Raw genomic sequence first — 14569 nt, 5'->3', positions numbered from 1 at the left:
CACCCTAAGACTTCATGTAGTATTTGTTTCTTCATCAAACACTTTTCCCCAAAATAACTTACGTTCACCCATTTATGCAACTGGCTTGTGTCACTAGAGCAGCTTAAAGTACGTTTTTTAAGGGTGTTAAAGATGGAAGTGACATTCAAACCCGTAACCTCTGCATCGAGAAGTAGCAGGTTTATCATTACACTACGAGCCACACAGAGTTATTCATTCTTTAACCTGGAGGAACACAAAACAACGGCCTCGAAATGTAATTCTCTCATTTCTATAAGCATGAATGTGTGTTTTCATGTTTAATTTCCTCTCTCATATATTACCAATATATTACCTGTACAACTGTGAAATAATGAAATAAATTAGAAAGTAAATCTATTGGAGATATATTTATATACAGTATATAAGAGCAGCGGTGTGGTGATGCGGTGATACAGTGGGTTGGGCTGGGGCCTGTTCTCTGGCAGGTCTGGGGTTTGAGCCCCGCTTGGGGTGCCCTGCACTGGACTGGCGTCCCGTCCGGGGTGTTTCTTCTCCCTCTCCAGCCTTGCACCCTGTGTTGCCACATTAGGCTTTGGTTTGTAGTGACCCCATTTGGGATGAGTGGTTTCAGGCGATGTGTGTGTGTGTGTGTGTGTGTGTGTGTATATGTGTCATGTCCACACTGCAATCAGCAGCTCCGGATGTCAATCAAGCACCTGATGAGAATCAGACCACTTGGCTTTAAAAGACCCTCCTCTGCACTTGTGGAAACTCATTGAGACAACTGTCCCCCTTTGCACCGATGTCCCAGTCTCCTTTGTCCCTGGTTCCTGTCGTTCGTTCCCTCACTTTTGACCATGCGCATCTCCCCCTGACTTCGTCTACAGATCTTTGCTCCCACTCTGACCACCAACTTACCGACTCCTCACCCGTCCCCAACAACGAGAACTCACCTGATTCCTCGGTTCCTGACAAACGATGCTGCACGTGGGTCCAGCCTTCCCTGCGGCCTCGGTTCCGCGTGACAATAACAAATGTGTTTATTTTGATTTCTGTTACTGTGATGGTCAGTGTCACAATTTAATGGTGACTCTAGAAGAACAGATAAAACAATAAACTCACTACCAGCTTCACTGGAGTGTAACATATATTTAGTTGTTTTTAGTTTATTAATTCTTCAGTAAATTGAAATTATGTTTTCATCTGTACTCTACATTGAGTACAGTCCACTCGTAGAGGAGATGTATTTCACTTCACTTTGAGAGTCACATTCAGGTTACAAATGGACACAGAGGTGACAAATGCACATTATTTTAATATAAATATATATATATATATACTGAGGGGGTGCGGTGGCGCAGTGGGTTGGACTGGGTCCTGCTCTCCAGTAGGTCTGGGGTTCGAGTCCCTCTTGGGGTGCCTTGTGACAGACTGGCATCCCGTTCTGGGTGTGTCCCCTCCCTCTCCAGCCTTATGCCCTGTGTTGCCGGGTTAGGCTCCAGTTCCCCGTGACCCTGTATGGGACGAGCAGTTCAGAAAGTGTGTGTGTGTGTATATATAATGGTAAAAATACAGAAAGTGCAAAATCCAAACTCAAAAGTCTGCATTTTACACTGAACTGAAAACTGTCTCAAATTCAGGGCCATTTCCTGCCATAAGCGGAATAAACAGTTCCTTTGGAGTCCAAAGCCGCTGGGGACACCAGTGACTTTACATTTACACACACACACACACACACACACACACACACACACACACACACACACACACACACACACACACATTTTCTGAACCGCTTGTCCCATACGGGATCGCGGGAAACCGGAGCCTACCCGGTAACACAGGGCAGAAGACCAGAGGGGGAGGGGACACACCCAGGACAGGACGCCAGTCCGTCGCAAGGCACCCCAAATGGGACTCAAACCCCAGACCCACCGGAGAGCAGGACTGTGGTCCAACCCACCGCGCCCCCTTTACATTTACATTTATTTATTCAGCAGACACTTTTCGCTGAAGCAATGTACATCTCATAGAAAATACAATGTGTTCATTACATTAGGAGAAAACAAGACACTTAGATGCAGACGCATGATTGTAAGTACAGTTTGTTTGTTTCTTTCCACCATATGAACCAATGTTCATCACACAAGTAGGTGCATAAAACTTTATCTAAGTATCCATGATTCCGAATCACCTTTCCAATAACTTTTTTTTTTTTTGAGATATGTAAACATTCACGTTATAACACAGGAGGAGCTGCATAAGGTTTATCCGGGGCTTCATCTGAAAGTTACAGAATTTTTTTTTTTTTTTTTAAATTTGGACAGAGATTCAGCAGTTCTGAGTGACAGGGGGAGGTCGTTCCACCACAATTGAGCCAGAGGCAAGAACCTCTGTGCTTTACCTTTCGTACGCGGGAGCAGCAAGTGGGCAGATGTGGAAGAGCATAGCAGTCTGGTTGGGGTGAAGTGAATGATCAAGTCTTGTACATACCTGGTAGCAATTCTACTTATGCATTTGTTGGCCATTACCACGGTCTTAAGTTTGATTTTTCACAAAAATGCTCAGTTCAGTACATGGTTCTGGTGAAAGTTTTTAAAAAATCTTATATCCATTTATTTTTTTAGAAGTTCAGAAACTCTTTTTTTTCTCTAAGATAACTTTCTATTATTTGACCCATCTCAGTAATTTCAGCAGAACAATTTTGGACAAGTGCCTCACTCAAGGGTACAATAGCTGGAGGTGGGATTTAAACCTACATCTTTTACATCCAAAAGCAGCAACTCTGACCACTACACTAGCAACCACCTCTATTCATTTCTCTTGTATTTTATCTTTTTCTTTATTAAAATGTTTCACTGGTCAAAATTAAGGGAAAGGCTCCTTCTATGAAGTTTTCATTCCATGGATGGGGGCCAAAGTGCGATATTTCTTAGGCCCAAACTGTTCAGAAACAGGCCTGCTGTAACTAACAGAAGACACCAGAAGTTTAGCCACAGACACAGAATGAAGAGGAAATCATAATGTACTTTACTGTGAAAAACACTGTAAATAATTTCTGTGAATGATTCCTATTATAGTCACTGGACTCTCAGGAAATTGTACAACTTATAAACCAAGAGCACTGATAATAACTGCTGTTGAACCAGTGAGAAAAAACTTAATCATCATCTAACTTGATTCCATTTCTTCTTCTGCTGATAATGACTGATATCTGCCCCCCCCAACACACACACACACACACACACACACGCACACACACACACACACACACACACACACACCTGCCTCAGCGCAGGGTATTTCAGGCAGTGAAACCGCACTGTGAACCGTTGGGCTGAAACTGACATTTGCATGGGCAGGACGCTTCTGCTGCTCCCAGAATAGAGCAGGCAAATGTGCCCCCGTCCCCAGGGGGCTGCTGTGAGGTGGGGGCTTACGGTAAATCAAGAGACACCAGAAAGAATCATCTGACCCTTTACAGGGAGTTTGAGTCAACTTGTACTTCCATTTCTGTGTGTGTCTGTGCAGCACAGAGCATGATGTAGTTCACGTAAAACTCTTTGTCTTTCTTCAGCTCACAGTTGTTACAGTAGTTAGAGCAGGAAGGGAAAATCAGTGCAGTATTTTCCTTTACGCTCATAGAACAGAAACACTAAACATAGGTTATGCAGCACTTGTCTGAACACTTTTTTGACGTGTTAAAGAGAGGCTCAAGAGACACTCAGGACCAAACGTTCAAGAAACCATTATGTTTTCATGATCTTTTCACATGTGTGTGAGTCCCCATGATTTAGGGATTCTTCTCCTTCCCTGTCAGTGTGGGGTCACAGGGAGCTGCCGTCTCTCACACTGAACACACATTTATTGCAACTAGTTTTATTGTTTGTGTAAAGGAAACACAAATAGAAACTGACTGTAAATGTATGTAAAAATCTGCAGAATATTATTGTAGATGATAAACAGAATTTATTATGACAATGGCAGTCGTGTCCGTGTGTGTGTGTGTGTGTGTGTGTGTGTGTGTGTGTGTGTGTGTGTGTGTCATTATGGTAACAGGCAAACTGTTTCTGTTTGATATACATCATTCGTTAAATAATGAAACATTTTCCTTCAAGGAAGACAAAGTGTATTAAATGACAGAAAGATTTTTATTTCGCTTACTTTTTTTTAAATATAAATTTTCATTGAATTAATACATTTCCTTGTACTTTCTATGCCTTCTTTGCGAACAGGACTGTGCTCATCATTTGAAATGAACACTTATATTACAGTTCATGTGACACAATATGTATTAATAAGGGAAACAACAACTGCGTCTTTGATTCAATAAACGTTTATTATTCTCAGCTGCATTTCAGACGTCACTCAAGCACAAGATCACACAGTGTAACACACCAATAATCTAATACAGAACAGGAGCAGAGGACACACTGGATAATACTGAGAAGCTCAAGGTAAAGGGTCTCACATATATAGTGGAGCAAAGCACATTATTAACCTCTATGTTACTAGTTACGAAAACAGTAAGAGTGGAGTAGAGCACAGAGTAAAAACACAGTAATGAGACGCCCATCTACACGGGGCAGTCGGCTCTCTTCATCGTCTCCAGAACTGGAGTCTGGGAGCCCTGAGTGGCCTTGCAGACCACCGTGCCCGCCTTCGTCCACTCGTCCGCAGGGAGGGTCAGCGTGCTGCTCCAGCTGTACTTGCCGTCCTTGTCCAGGAGTCCGCGGCTCGCGTCCCCAGGCTTGGTCCTGCCGTCCACCGTCCACTCCAGCTTCCAGTCGGAGGGGAAGCCCTTGTTGGCCAGACACGTCAGCGTGGCCTTGTTCTTACCGGACACCTCTTGACTGGACGGGGGCAGGACCGTGAGGACGGGGGCAGCGTTGCCTAGGAGACGGCAGAGGTCAGAGGTCAGAGAGAGGGCAGCGAGTGGACGGAACACCTTTAACAGCGGACATCGCATTGTGTCTCATCACCTGTACGTAGCGGAGGAGGAAAAGAGCTGTTAGTTAACGCTCAAAGGAGGAATGTATAGGCAGTTTATGAATGTCGCCCACAGTATGTATGAGGTGTATCATAATGTGCCATTAATACAAGAGAACGGATCCTTTAGAGGTCATTTTTACCTCCGCAGCTCAGTATTACAAACCATAATGTGTCTCTTTTCCACCCTTCTGGACATGTTCATACAGCCCTTCCGTACACTGCTTTTCTTCATTTTATAACACACTGACTGATTATTAAAAGTGTATCAGTGATGGACTGAATTCAGTTCAAATTCAAGACAACTGAATGCATATTGAATTAAAGACCATGGAAAACTGGCAAAGCGCATCAATTATTTATCACATTGTTTGTATTATTTTCATCTTAATTATTACTGACAGCTGAAAAATAAACATTAATTCGGAGGAACAAATAATGAATTTATAAAACAAAAAAAAACAGAAGAAACAATTTTTTACAGGTTTAAATGTAAATCAGAAAATCCGTAGTGAACAAACACAGTAAAAGACGATTTTATCGCATATTATCGTTATTTATCGCATTTATTATTATGTATTTATCGTTGTTTTCTCTGTTGCTGTCAATATTTCGAACATCATTTGAAACTGTTGTAACCAAACCAAGTTACAGTGTAACGACTTTGAAAAGAGCTGGAAACACTCTGCTGAAACATGATTTTTACAGGTTTAAATGTAAATCAGAAAATCCGTGAACAGAGTAAAGACGCTTATCGCCATATTAATTATCGTTATTTATCGCATTTATTTTTATTTATCGTTGCCATCTATGAGTTCTCAACGATTTTGCAACATCAATGATTTGAAGCTGTTTTTCCAAACGTTCAGTACAACGACTTTGAGTGAAACAGCTGAAAACACACAAATCATGAGACACTCAACTGAAGAATATAAATGTACTAAGGGAATAAAACGAGTTACATTCATTACTTTACAGTGTTCAGATATAATATAGAAAAAGGTTCTTACTTCCAACTTCCAGCCTGGTTCCTCCGCCAAAAGTGTACCACAGTGATTCAGAGCCTATTCGTGCTCGTACAAAAACCTCCAGCGCCCAGTGTACCGTCAATATACCGTGTTTACCGGCATTTCATGGTAAGTACTAATTTAGTCTCATGTCTGGTGTCTTCAAGAAAAGAATCACAGCGGTGTGTCCATGACTGATGTGAAAAGGAGCTTTTACAATAAAATGCACCGCACCGCCAGATTCCTATGGGGCTCTTTTCTACTGACAATTTGAAGTTTATTTTTGGATTTCTGACAAAATGAAGCAAAAAACACACAAAAAAAAAGGAACATATTGTCCGAATAAGGAAAAGTTTACACAAATAATTGAAACCCCTAAGCAAATTGTTTCTCAGAAAACATCTGGTAGGAGCACATTAGACAATGAATATGAACTATAAATATGACAATGAAACAGAGAACAAAGGAAAAACACATAAAAAGTATCTGTGCAGAGCTTTGATGTCGATGGTATTGAGTTAAAAGATGAAATACTTACTGCCAACTTCCAGTTTGGTGCCGCTACCAAAAGTCCACCACAGTGAGTGAAAGTCATTGAGGGGCTGTACAAAAAGTCCTGTGAGACATCAGTGTGTCTCTCACTGCTCACCGTGGATTATTGTCATGATGACACACAGCACCACTGAACACACCTTTTCAACACAGATTTCACTATTGCATATTTTAAACAGTTATTTGGAATTTTTCTCTTATTTTCTGCGTTTATTCCATCTTTCATTTCGTAAAACTGATAAGCTGAATGTTAAACAGCAGCAAAAACTTATGAGTGATCAATATCAGACTGTTATGGTCGCGTCAGAGGGAAGCGGCGGACCCAAGTGCAGAGCGGTAATCGTGGTGTCTTCGGGGAAATCCAAGAGAGGAGGTCAGAGGACGGGCAAAGGGTCTTCGAGGTGCGAACGTCGTAACAGGGAAGATCCAACAGGCGAGGTCAGTGTGCAGGCAAGAGGTCGATAATCCGAAGGAGGCAGTAGATCGGGGGAACAAGGGACGGGTTCGGGGAAGGCGTTCAGGAACAGGAAATGGCTGGAGAAGGTCGCTAACGAGGAGGCAGATCAAGGTTCCGCATCAGCTGGTTGTCCGACGCAGCCTTTTATGCTGTGGTCTGCGTTGGGTCACAGGTGTTCCGTGTTGGTCCGAAGGTGTGGGCGTGGCAGTACCCCCCCCCCCCCCCCCCGAGGATCGGTCCCGAACACTCGAGGGCGACCAGGGGGACGGCCTCGAGGCCGAGGTGCGGGCCGATCCGGATGACTGCTGTGGAAGTCGGCAATGAGGCTTGGATCAAGGATGTCTCGTGCCGCTACCCAGCACCGTTCCTCAGGTCCGTATCCTTCCCAGTCCACCAGATACTGGAGTACCCCTCCACGACGGCGGGAATCCAGGAGCGCCCGTACCGCATACGCTGGTGCACCACCGTTAGGCAGGAGAATTGGGTCTGGAGGCGTGCTTGCGGGCTGGTGAAGGGAGGTGGCCAAGGGTTTGAGGAAGGATACGTGGAACGTCGGGTGTGTGCGTAGGTGTTGGGGCAGTTGCAGGCGATAAGAGACCGGGGTAAGTCTGCAGATAATCTTAAAGGGTCCTATGTACCTTGGGCTGAGTTTCTTAGACATATACAGTCCTTGGAGACCCCGGGTTGAAGGCACACCCTCTGTCCGGGTGCAAGGGAGAGGTGCCGCCGATGTCGATCAGCTTGATGTTTGATCCGGGTTTGTGATTCTTGGAGATGTCGTCTGACAGCTGCCCATACCTCGCCGCTGGTTCGGTACCAAGAGTCCACAGCCGGCACATTGCTGGATCCCGGTTGCCATGGGAACAATGGTGGCTGGTACCCCAAGATGCACTGAAAAGGAGAGACACCTGTAGAGGTATGGGTGAGCGTATTGTGGGCGTACTCTGCCCACGGAAGGTATCGAACCCAGTGAGTTGGGTGTTCAAGACAATAGCTTCTGAGGTACCGACCGATGTCTTGCTGTAGCCGTTCAACCTGCCCATTGGCTTGAGGGTGGTACCCCGATGTCATACTCACTGTGACCCCCGAGTTTCTTCCAAAAGGCCCTCCACACACGCGATGTGAACTGAGGACCCCTGTCGGACACTATGTCTTCGGGTATACCGTAGAGCCGGAATACATGCTGAAACAGCAACTCTGCTGTCTCCAAGGCAGAGGGGAGCTTGGGCAAAGGAATCAAGCGACAGCCCTTGGAAAAATGATCGATCACGGTCAAGATGGTGGTCTTACCATCTGACAGTGGGAGGTCCACTAAGAAATCTAACGCTAGGTGCGTCAAGGGGCGGTTGGGTACCGGCAGGGGTTCCAGGAGCCCGGCTGGACTCTGGTTTGAAGCCTTGGACTGAGCACAGACTGGACACGCCCGGATGTAGTCCTGTACGTCCTCCCGGAGGGACGGCCACCAGTAGAGCTGCTGGATCCTAGCCTGAGTCTTCCCAAACCCTGGGTGTCCTGCCGCTGGATGGTCATGGGCCCATTGTAGGAGAGTCGTCCTCAGACCTGGTGGAACATATTGTTTTCCAGAAGGTTTACCTGGTGGTTCGGGGTCCCCTTGTTGGGCTTGGGCCAGGTCCTGGGTGAAGTCCCACTGAATGGGTGCTACAAAGCAGGACCTGGGCAGGATGTAGTCCGCTTCCGTTACCTCCTGCATTTCGTCATGCAGCCGGGAAAGGGCGTCCGCTTTGATGTTCTTGGGACCTGGTCTGTAAGTGACAGTAAAGTTGAACCGAGAAAAGAACAGCGCCCACCTGGCCTGACGCGCGTTGAGGCGCTGGGCTGTCTGCAGATATTGTAAATTCTTATGATCCGTGAATACCAAAAAAGGGTGTTGTGCCCCTTCTAGCCAATGCCTCCACTCTTCTAGGGCTAACTTAATTGCTAGGAGCTCTCTATTTCCTATGTCGTAGTTTCGTTCAGCCTCAGACAGTTTCCTGGAAAAGAATGCGCAAGGGTATAATTTCACGGGCTTACCTTGCCTCTGAGAAAGGACAGCGCCTACCCCTGACTCAGAGGCGTCAACCTTCACCACGAATGGCAACTCAGGGTCGGGTTGATGCAGAATGGGGGCTGTAGAGAACTTGGATTTGAGGTTCTCGAAGGCTCGTTGGGCTTCTGGGTTCCACGGGAGACGAGGGGTTTTACTCGCTCTAAGTGCTGTCAATGGTGCGACGATCGTGCTGAAGTTCCTGATGAATCGGCGGTAAAAATTGGAGAACCCCAAAAATCGCTGGAGAGCCTTAGTGGTGGTTGGGCGAGGCCATTGCTGGATGGTCTGGACCTTACCCGGATCCATAGCAATGCCGTCTCGGGTAAGTATGAACCCCAAGAAGGAGACCTTCTGCTTGTGGAATTCACATTTCTCCAACTTCACATATAATCTGTTCTGCAACAGTCTCTGGAGCACCTGTCGGACAGTCAATACATGCTTGGCCAACGTATCAGAATAAATCAGGATATCGTCAAGATATACCAGGATGCCTTTGTGGATCATGTCCCTAAGCACATGATTCACAAATGCCTGGAATACACTGGGTGCATTCGCAAGACCAAAAGGCATAACCAGGTATTCGTAATGACCCAGGGTGGTACTGAAAGCAGTCTTCCATTCATCACCCTGTCGGATACGGACTAGATTGTACGCACTTCTCAGGTCTAGTTTTGTGAACCATTGCGCCTGCTGAATGTTCTCAAGCGCGGCTGAGATCAAGGGCAGAGGATGTGGATATTTCACACAAATATTATTCAACCCCAGATAGTCGATACAGGGGCGTAACCCCCCATCCTTTTTCTCGATGAAAAAAAAACCCGGCAGACGCGGGGGACGTGGATGGTCGAATAATTCCTGTCTTTAAGGCTTCGGTGATATAAGTCTGGAGGGCGGATTGTTCGGGTCTGGACAACGGGTAAATGCGACTACGCGGAGGCGTGGTACCCAGCAAGAGATCAATTGCACAGTCCCACGGGCGATGCGGTGGGAGCTCGGATGCGCGTTTCTTGCTAAAAACCTCCGCAAGATCCTGATACTCGGGAGGAACTGGCACCTGCCGTGCCGATTCTGAGCCTTCTATAGACGTAGCTCGACAGAGTAGCTGTAAGCAGGTTCTCTCACATTGGGGTCCCCAAGCCACCAACTCCCCAGTACTCCACTGAAACACTGGGTCATGCTTGGAGAGCCAAGGGAACCCGAGAATCAGGGGCAACTCCGGAGACAAAATCAAATAAAAACTCAACATTTCCTGGTGACATACACCTACTCTCACAGTTACAGGGGCTGTCTGGTGGTCCACAAAACCCTTCCCGAGGGGCTGGCCATCTAGGGCGGTCACTCTAAGACACCCCCCAATGGGTTTGGAGGGAATGCTATGAGACCGAGCAAACCCAATGTCCATGAAGCACCCTGCTGCTCCCGAATCCACCAGTGCTTGCGTCTGTACCTGTCCTGCTCCCCAGGATAACATTACAGGTACCGCGAGGCGGTTACAACAGAGGGTGCCACTCACCTTGATCTCAGGGCGGACAGGGCACTGGAGACGGAAGTGACTAGGGTCACCACAGTAAAGACCGAGGCGATTTTGTAGTCTTCGCTGTCGTTCGGGGAGGGGCAGGCGCCCCAGCCCCAGCTGCATCGGCTTTGCTTCCTCCTGTTTGGGACCGCATCTTCCTGGAGCCGGTTCTGAGGCTGGTCCCTGGGTTCTGATCTGATTATCTAAGGTTACCGCGGTTTCTATGAACCGATCAATGGTCCATCTATCTCCTCGGAACACCATTTCACCACGGATGCGTGGGTTTAGACCACGGCGAAAACTAGCCAACAAGGCTTTCTCTCCCCAATCGCTGCGTGCTGCGAGAACACGAAATTCTAGAGCGTAATCTGCCACGGGTCGGTTACCTTGCTGTAGATCCAGGAGTCTTTCACTTAGCTGTTCCTCCGGTTGAGCCAGTCCGAAAACGGCGAGGAACCGGCTCTTGAACTGCGCATAAGTGCTGGGGAGGCCATTTGTCCAGACTGCTGTCGCCCACTCAAGTGCTTTGTCCGTGAGCAGAGAGAGGACGTAGGCGATCCGGCTTTGTTCTGTGCTGTAAACTGGGGGCATACTGGAAAAAACGAGCTCACATAGAAGCAAGAAGCCTTCACATTGTGCTAGGGTCCCGTCAAAGCGGGTCGGGGGAGACAAGTGGAAACCGCGTGAAGGAGAAGGAGTGGCGTTCGACGAGTCAGGCGCTGCAGGACCGGCTGCGCGTTTCTCAATGGGTTGTGTGGGCGCACGCGACGTATTCAGCACGCTTACCACCTGCCTGTAAGAGGCGGTGAGGTTGTGCAGCGTCTGTTCCATACCTGCCAAGCGTGCTTCACGCGAGTCCAACTCCGCTTGGAGATGGTTCAGCTCCGCTGGATCCGTATAACTGGCGGAACCTTCTGTCATGGTCGCGTCAGAGGGAAGCGGCGGACCCAAGTGCAGAGCGGTAATCGTGGTGTCTTCGGGGAAATCCAAGAGAGGAGGTCAGAGGACGGGCAAAGGGTCTTCGAGGTGCGAACGTCGTAACAGGGAGGATCCAAAAAGCGAGGTCAGTGTGCAGGCAAGAGGTCGATAATCCGAAGGAGGCAGTAGATCGGGGGAACAAGGGACGGGTTCGGGGAAGGCGTTCAGGAACAGGAAATGGCTGGAGAAGGTCGCTAACGAGGAGGCAGATCAAGGTTCCGCATCAGCTGGTTGTCCGACGCAGCCTTTTATGCTGCGGTCTGCGTTGGGTCACAGGTGTTCCGTGTTGGTCCGAAGGTGTGGGCGTGGCACAGACTATGCAACCAAACAAGACCCTCTCAAACCAATGGTCTCTAAACTCATAGCATGTCCATGTCACGACCCCAAGGTCGAAATCCCTGATGTCCAGCATCAGTCCAACTGCATCAACACACCTGGCCTCAGTTGGCCTCAGTTGACCTCAGTTGACCTTAGCTGACCAGCTCCCAGTGCTATTAAAAGGCCGAAGTCATGTCATTGGTTTGTGGCTTATTGATCAGCATTTTACTACTTTCCTGTGGCTTCCCTCATGATATTTGTTTACCAAGCTGTTTCCCAACTTCTGTTCCACTGTGTTTCTGCTCCAGTCCTTTGTGATTCTCTCCACATCTCGTGTTCCATCTCCGTCGAAATCCAGTCTCAGTGTATTCGTGTCGTACACCTAAAACTATTTAATTTACTGTGAGAAGAGCCCGTGTGTCTCTTTCTTCTGTAGTCATTGTGTTACTATTGCACTTAATTTATCTACACTTGTGTATAGACTCTGCTACTGAGATCATCGCACCTGGGTCTGTGTCCATTTCACGTCCTGACGTTACGGGGCCCAGTTTTCAATTTCTAATTTTGTTAATGACCTCAAGATTTCAGAAGATAAATCAAATTAATTTTCAGTATTGATGGACATTGTATGCAGTTCTACAGTTTTAACTCTCTTCTTCAATCCACTCGTAACTACCTACAATATCTGTAACTGAGAGTACATGGTACTGACTGCGATTCACTGCGATTAAGACATGTTACCAGATGATGGAGCTGTGGCACATTGATCAAAAGTAGGACATGACAGGTGGGTCTAGGATGTAACTTGTGTCATGCTTGCAGGCAGGAACAAAGGCAACGTACCCAACTGCAGGTGCAGCGCTTATTGCAAAGCGTGGGCAGACAAGGGGCAGGTGAAATAACGAAATCAAAGGACAGGCCACAGGTCAACGTGGAGCAACCGTCATTCAGAGGAAAATCCGAAGTCGTGGTCCAGAAACAAAGCTGTGGGTCGGGATATCAGGGAGACGTAGGCACAGGGTAAGGAGACACGGAAACAAGGAATTTAGAGAGCATCACTTTCACAGGGTCATGCTGAGAACTTGTCCATAATCGCATTGACTTGGTCTCTGAAAAACAAAGCAAAGTCATCAGCAGCAAGAAAAGATGGAGGAGGGGGCGGCGGAGGACACAGGAGGGATGAGAAGCTGGCAAAGAGTCTGTGTGGTTTTTTAGTTGCAAACAGTATTTTGTTGTGGTAGAAGGTAATTTTAGCTCAAGAGACAGCAGAGAAAAAAGTAGCTAAGAGTTGTTTGTAGGCATCCAGGTCCGAGCGAATCTTGGATTTTCGTCATATTCACACCGGTCCTGTTTGCATGTAATGTATCAGTCAGCCATGGGGTGGCACTGGGGTGTGCTGGTCTGGAAGATACTGGACAGAGAGAGTCAAGGAAGGAAGACAGGGTTAGAAAGGAAAGTGTCAGTGGCATCGTCTGTTGATAGATCCGAGAATTGTGCAGCAGGAGGGAGAGCAGACAGCATAGCAGAGGCAAAGCAGGAAGGTGAAAGACATTTTGAGTGTCATGCTATTCCCCCGGGACGGTTGTGTCGGACCCAAGTGCGGGACACAGGAAGCTTGGTCAAGGGGCGGTTCAGTAGACATTGTCAGGGAACAGGCAAAGGGTCACCGATGTACAAACAGAATCCAAAGGGGCAGATCCAAGAACCGTAATCCAAGAAACAGGCGAGTGATCAGGCAAACTAGTGAGTCGGAGATAAGGAGCAGGGCGAGGAGTGTGGAGCAGGGCGAGGAACGACGAGCAAGACTAGGAGCACAAGTCATCAATAAGACTGAACAAGGTTTCGCATCGGACTGTGTTCCGCAGCCCCTTTTTAAGTTTGTGCTTGATAATTCGAAGCAGGTGTTCCCTGTTGTGGCGCTGTGGGGGGTGTAAGAGGTAAACCTTTGTCAGTCACCACTATTCGCTGCTGTATCTACATATTCAAGTTAATTTGCACTGTAGCACAAGAGACAGTCCTAGAAAAAGTGGCGTGAGCCGTAGGAGCACAATAAATGAATAAGTAGAGGAACAGTGTGTTTGAAGAATTTAACCATTCAAGTACATTTTTGGAGGGAAATTCACGACTTGGAAGCAGAGGATCCAGTTGTTGTGCAGCGAGTTATTTTGATTCACAGTGACATGTGCCTTTGTACAAAGTAACATGTGTCACGTTCGAGTGACTTGTGCAGTCTTTTCTTTTGTATATGTAGTGTGTTTGGTTCTTCTCTGCTATTCCAATACAGTGTATATATAGTAATACTTCATGAGACATTTAAAACAATACATGGTGACTGGTAAATAAGAATTTTTCGGAAAACTGTCCTTTCCGTAATGGGGGTGTGGTGGTGCAACGGGTTTGCCCAGGTCACACTCTCTGCTTGGGGTGCATTGCGACAGTCTGGCGTCCCATCCTGGGTGTGTCCTCTCCTCCTTCAGCCTTTCGCCCTGTGTTGCCACGTTAGGTTCTGGTTCACTGCGACCCCCACATTGGACAAGTGGTTTCAGCCAGTGTGTCTGCATGTGTGTGTAACACACACACACACACACATTTTTGGAACCGCTCGTCCCATACGGGGTCGCGGGGAACCAGAGCCTTCCCGGCAACACAGGGCATAAGGCCAGAGGGGGAGGGGACACACCCAGGACGGGACGCCAGTCTGTCGCAAGGCACCCCAAGCGGGA

The 14569-nt window shown here is 47.4% G+C and overlaps 1 gene segment (V, D, J or C); it reads right to left on the bottom strand.

The window, feature by feature from the left end:
• Positions 1 to 4302: 4302 nt before the first annotated feature.
• On the bottom strand, positions 4303 to 11381 carry LOC114910750 (Ig lambda chain C region-like). The segment is given in 3 exon segments: positions 4303 to 4875; positions 5982 to 6057; positions 11337 to 11381. Coding segments are annotated over 3 exon segments (438 nt in total).
• Positions 11382 to 14569: the final 3188 nt, after the last annotated feature.

Source organism: Scleropages formosus, chromosome 6, assembly GCF_900964775.1.
Source record: "Scleropages formosus chromosome 6, fSclFor1.1, whole genome shotgun sequence".
Classification (NCBI taxonomy): Eukaryota; Metazoa; Chordata; class Actinopteri; order Osteoglossiformes; family Osteoglossidae; genus Scleropages; species Scleropages formosus.
The sequence above is the reverse complement of the archived record's forward strand: the minus strand, read 5'-3'. Positions and strand labels throughout refer to the sequence as shown.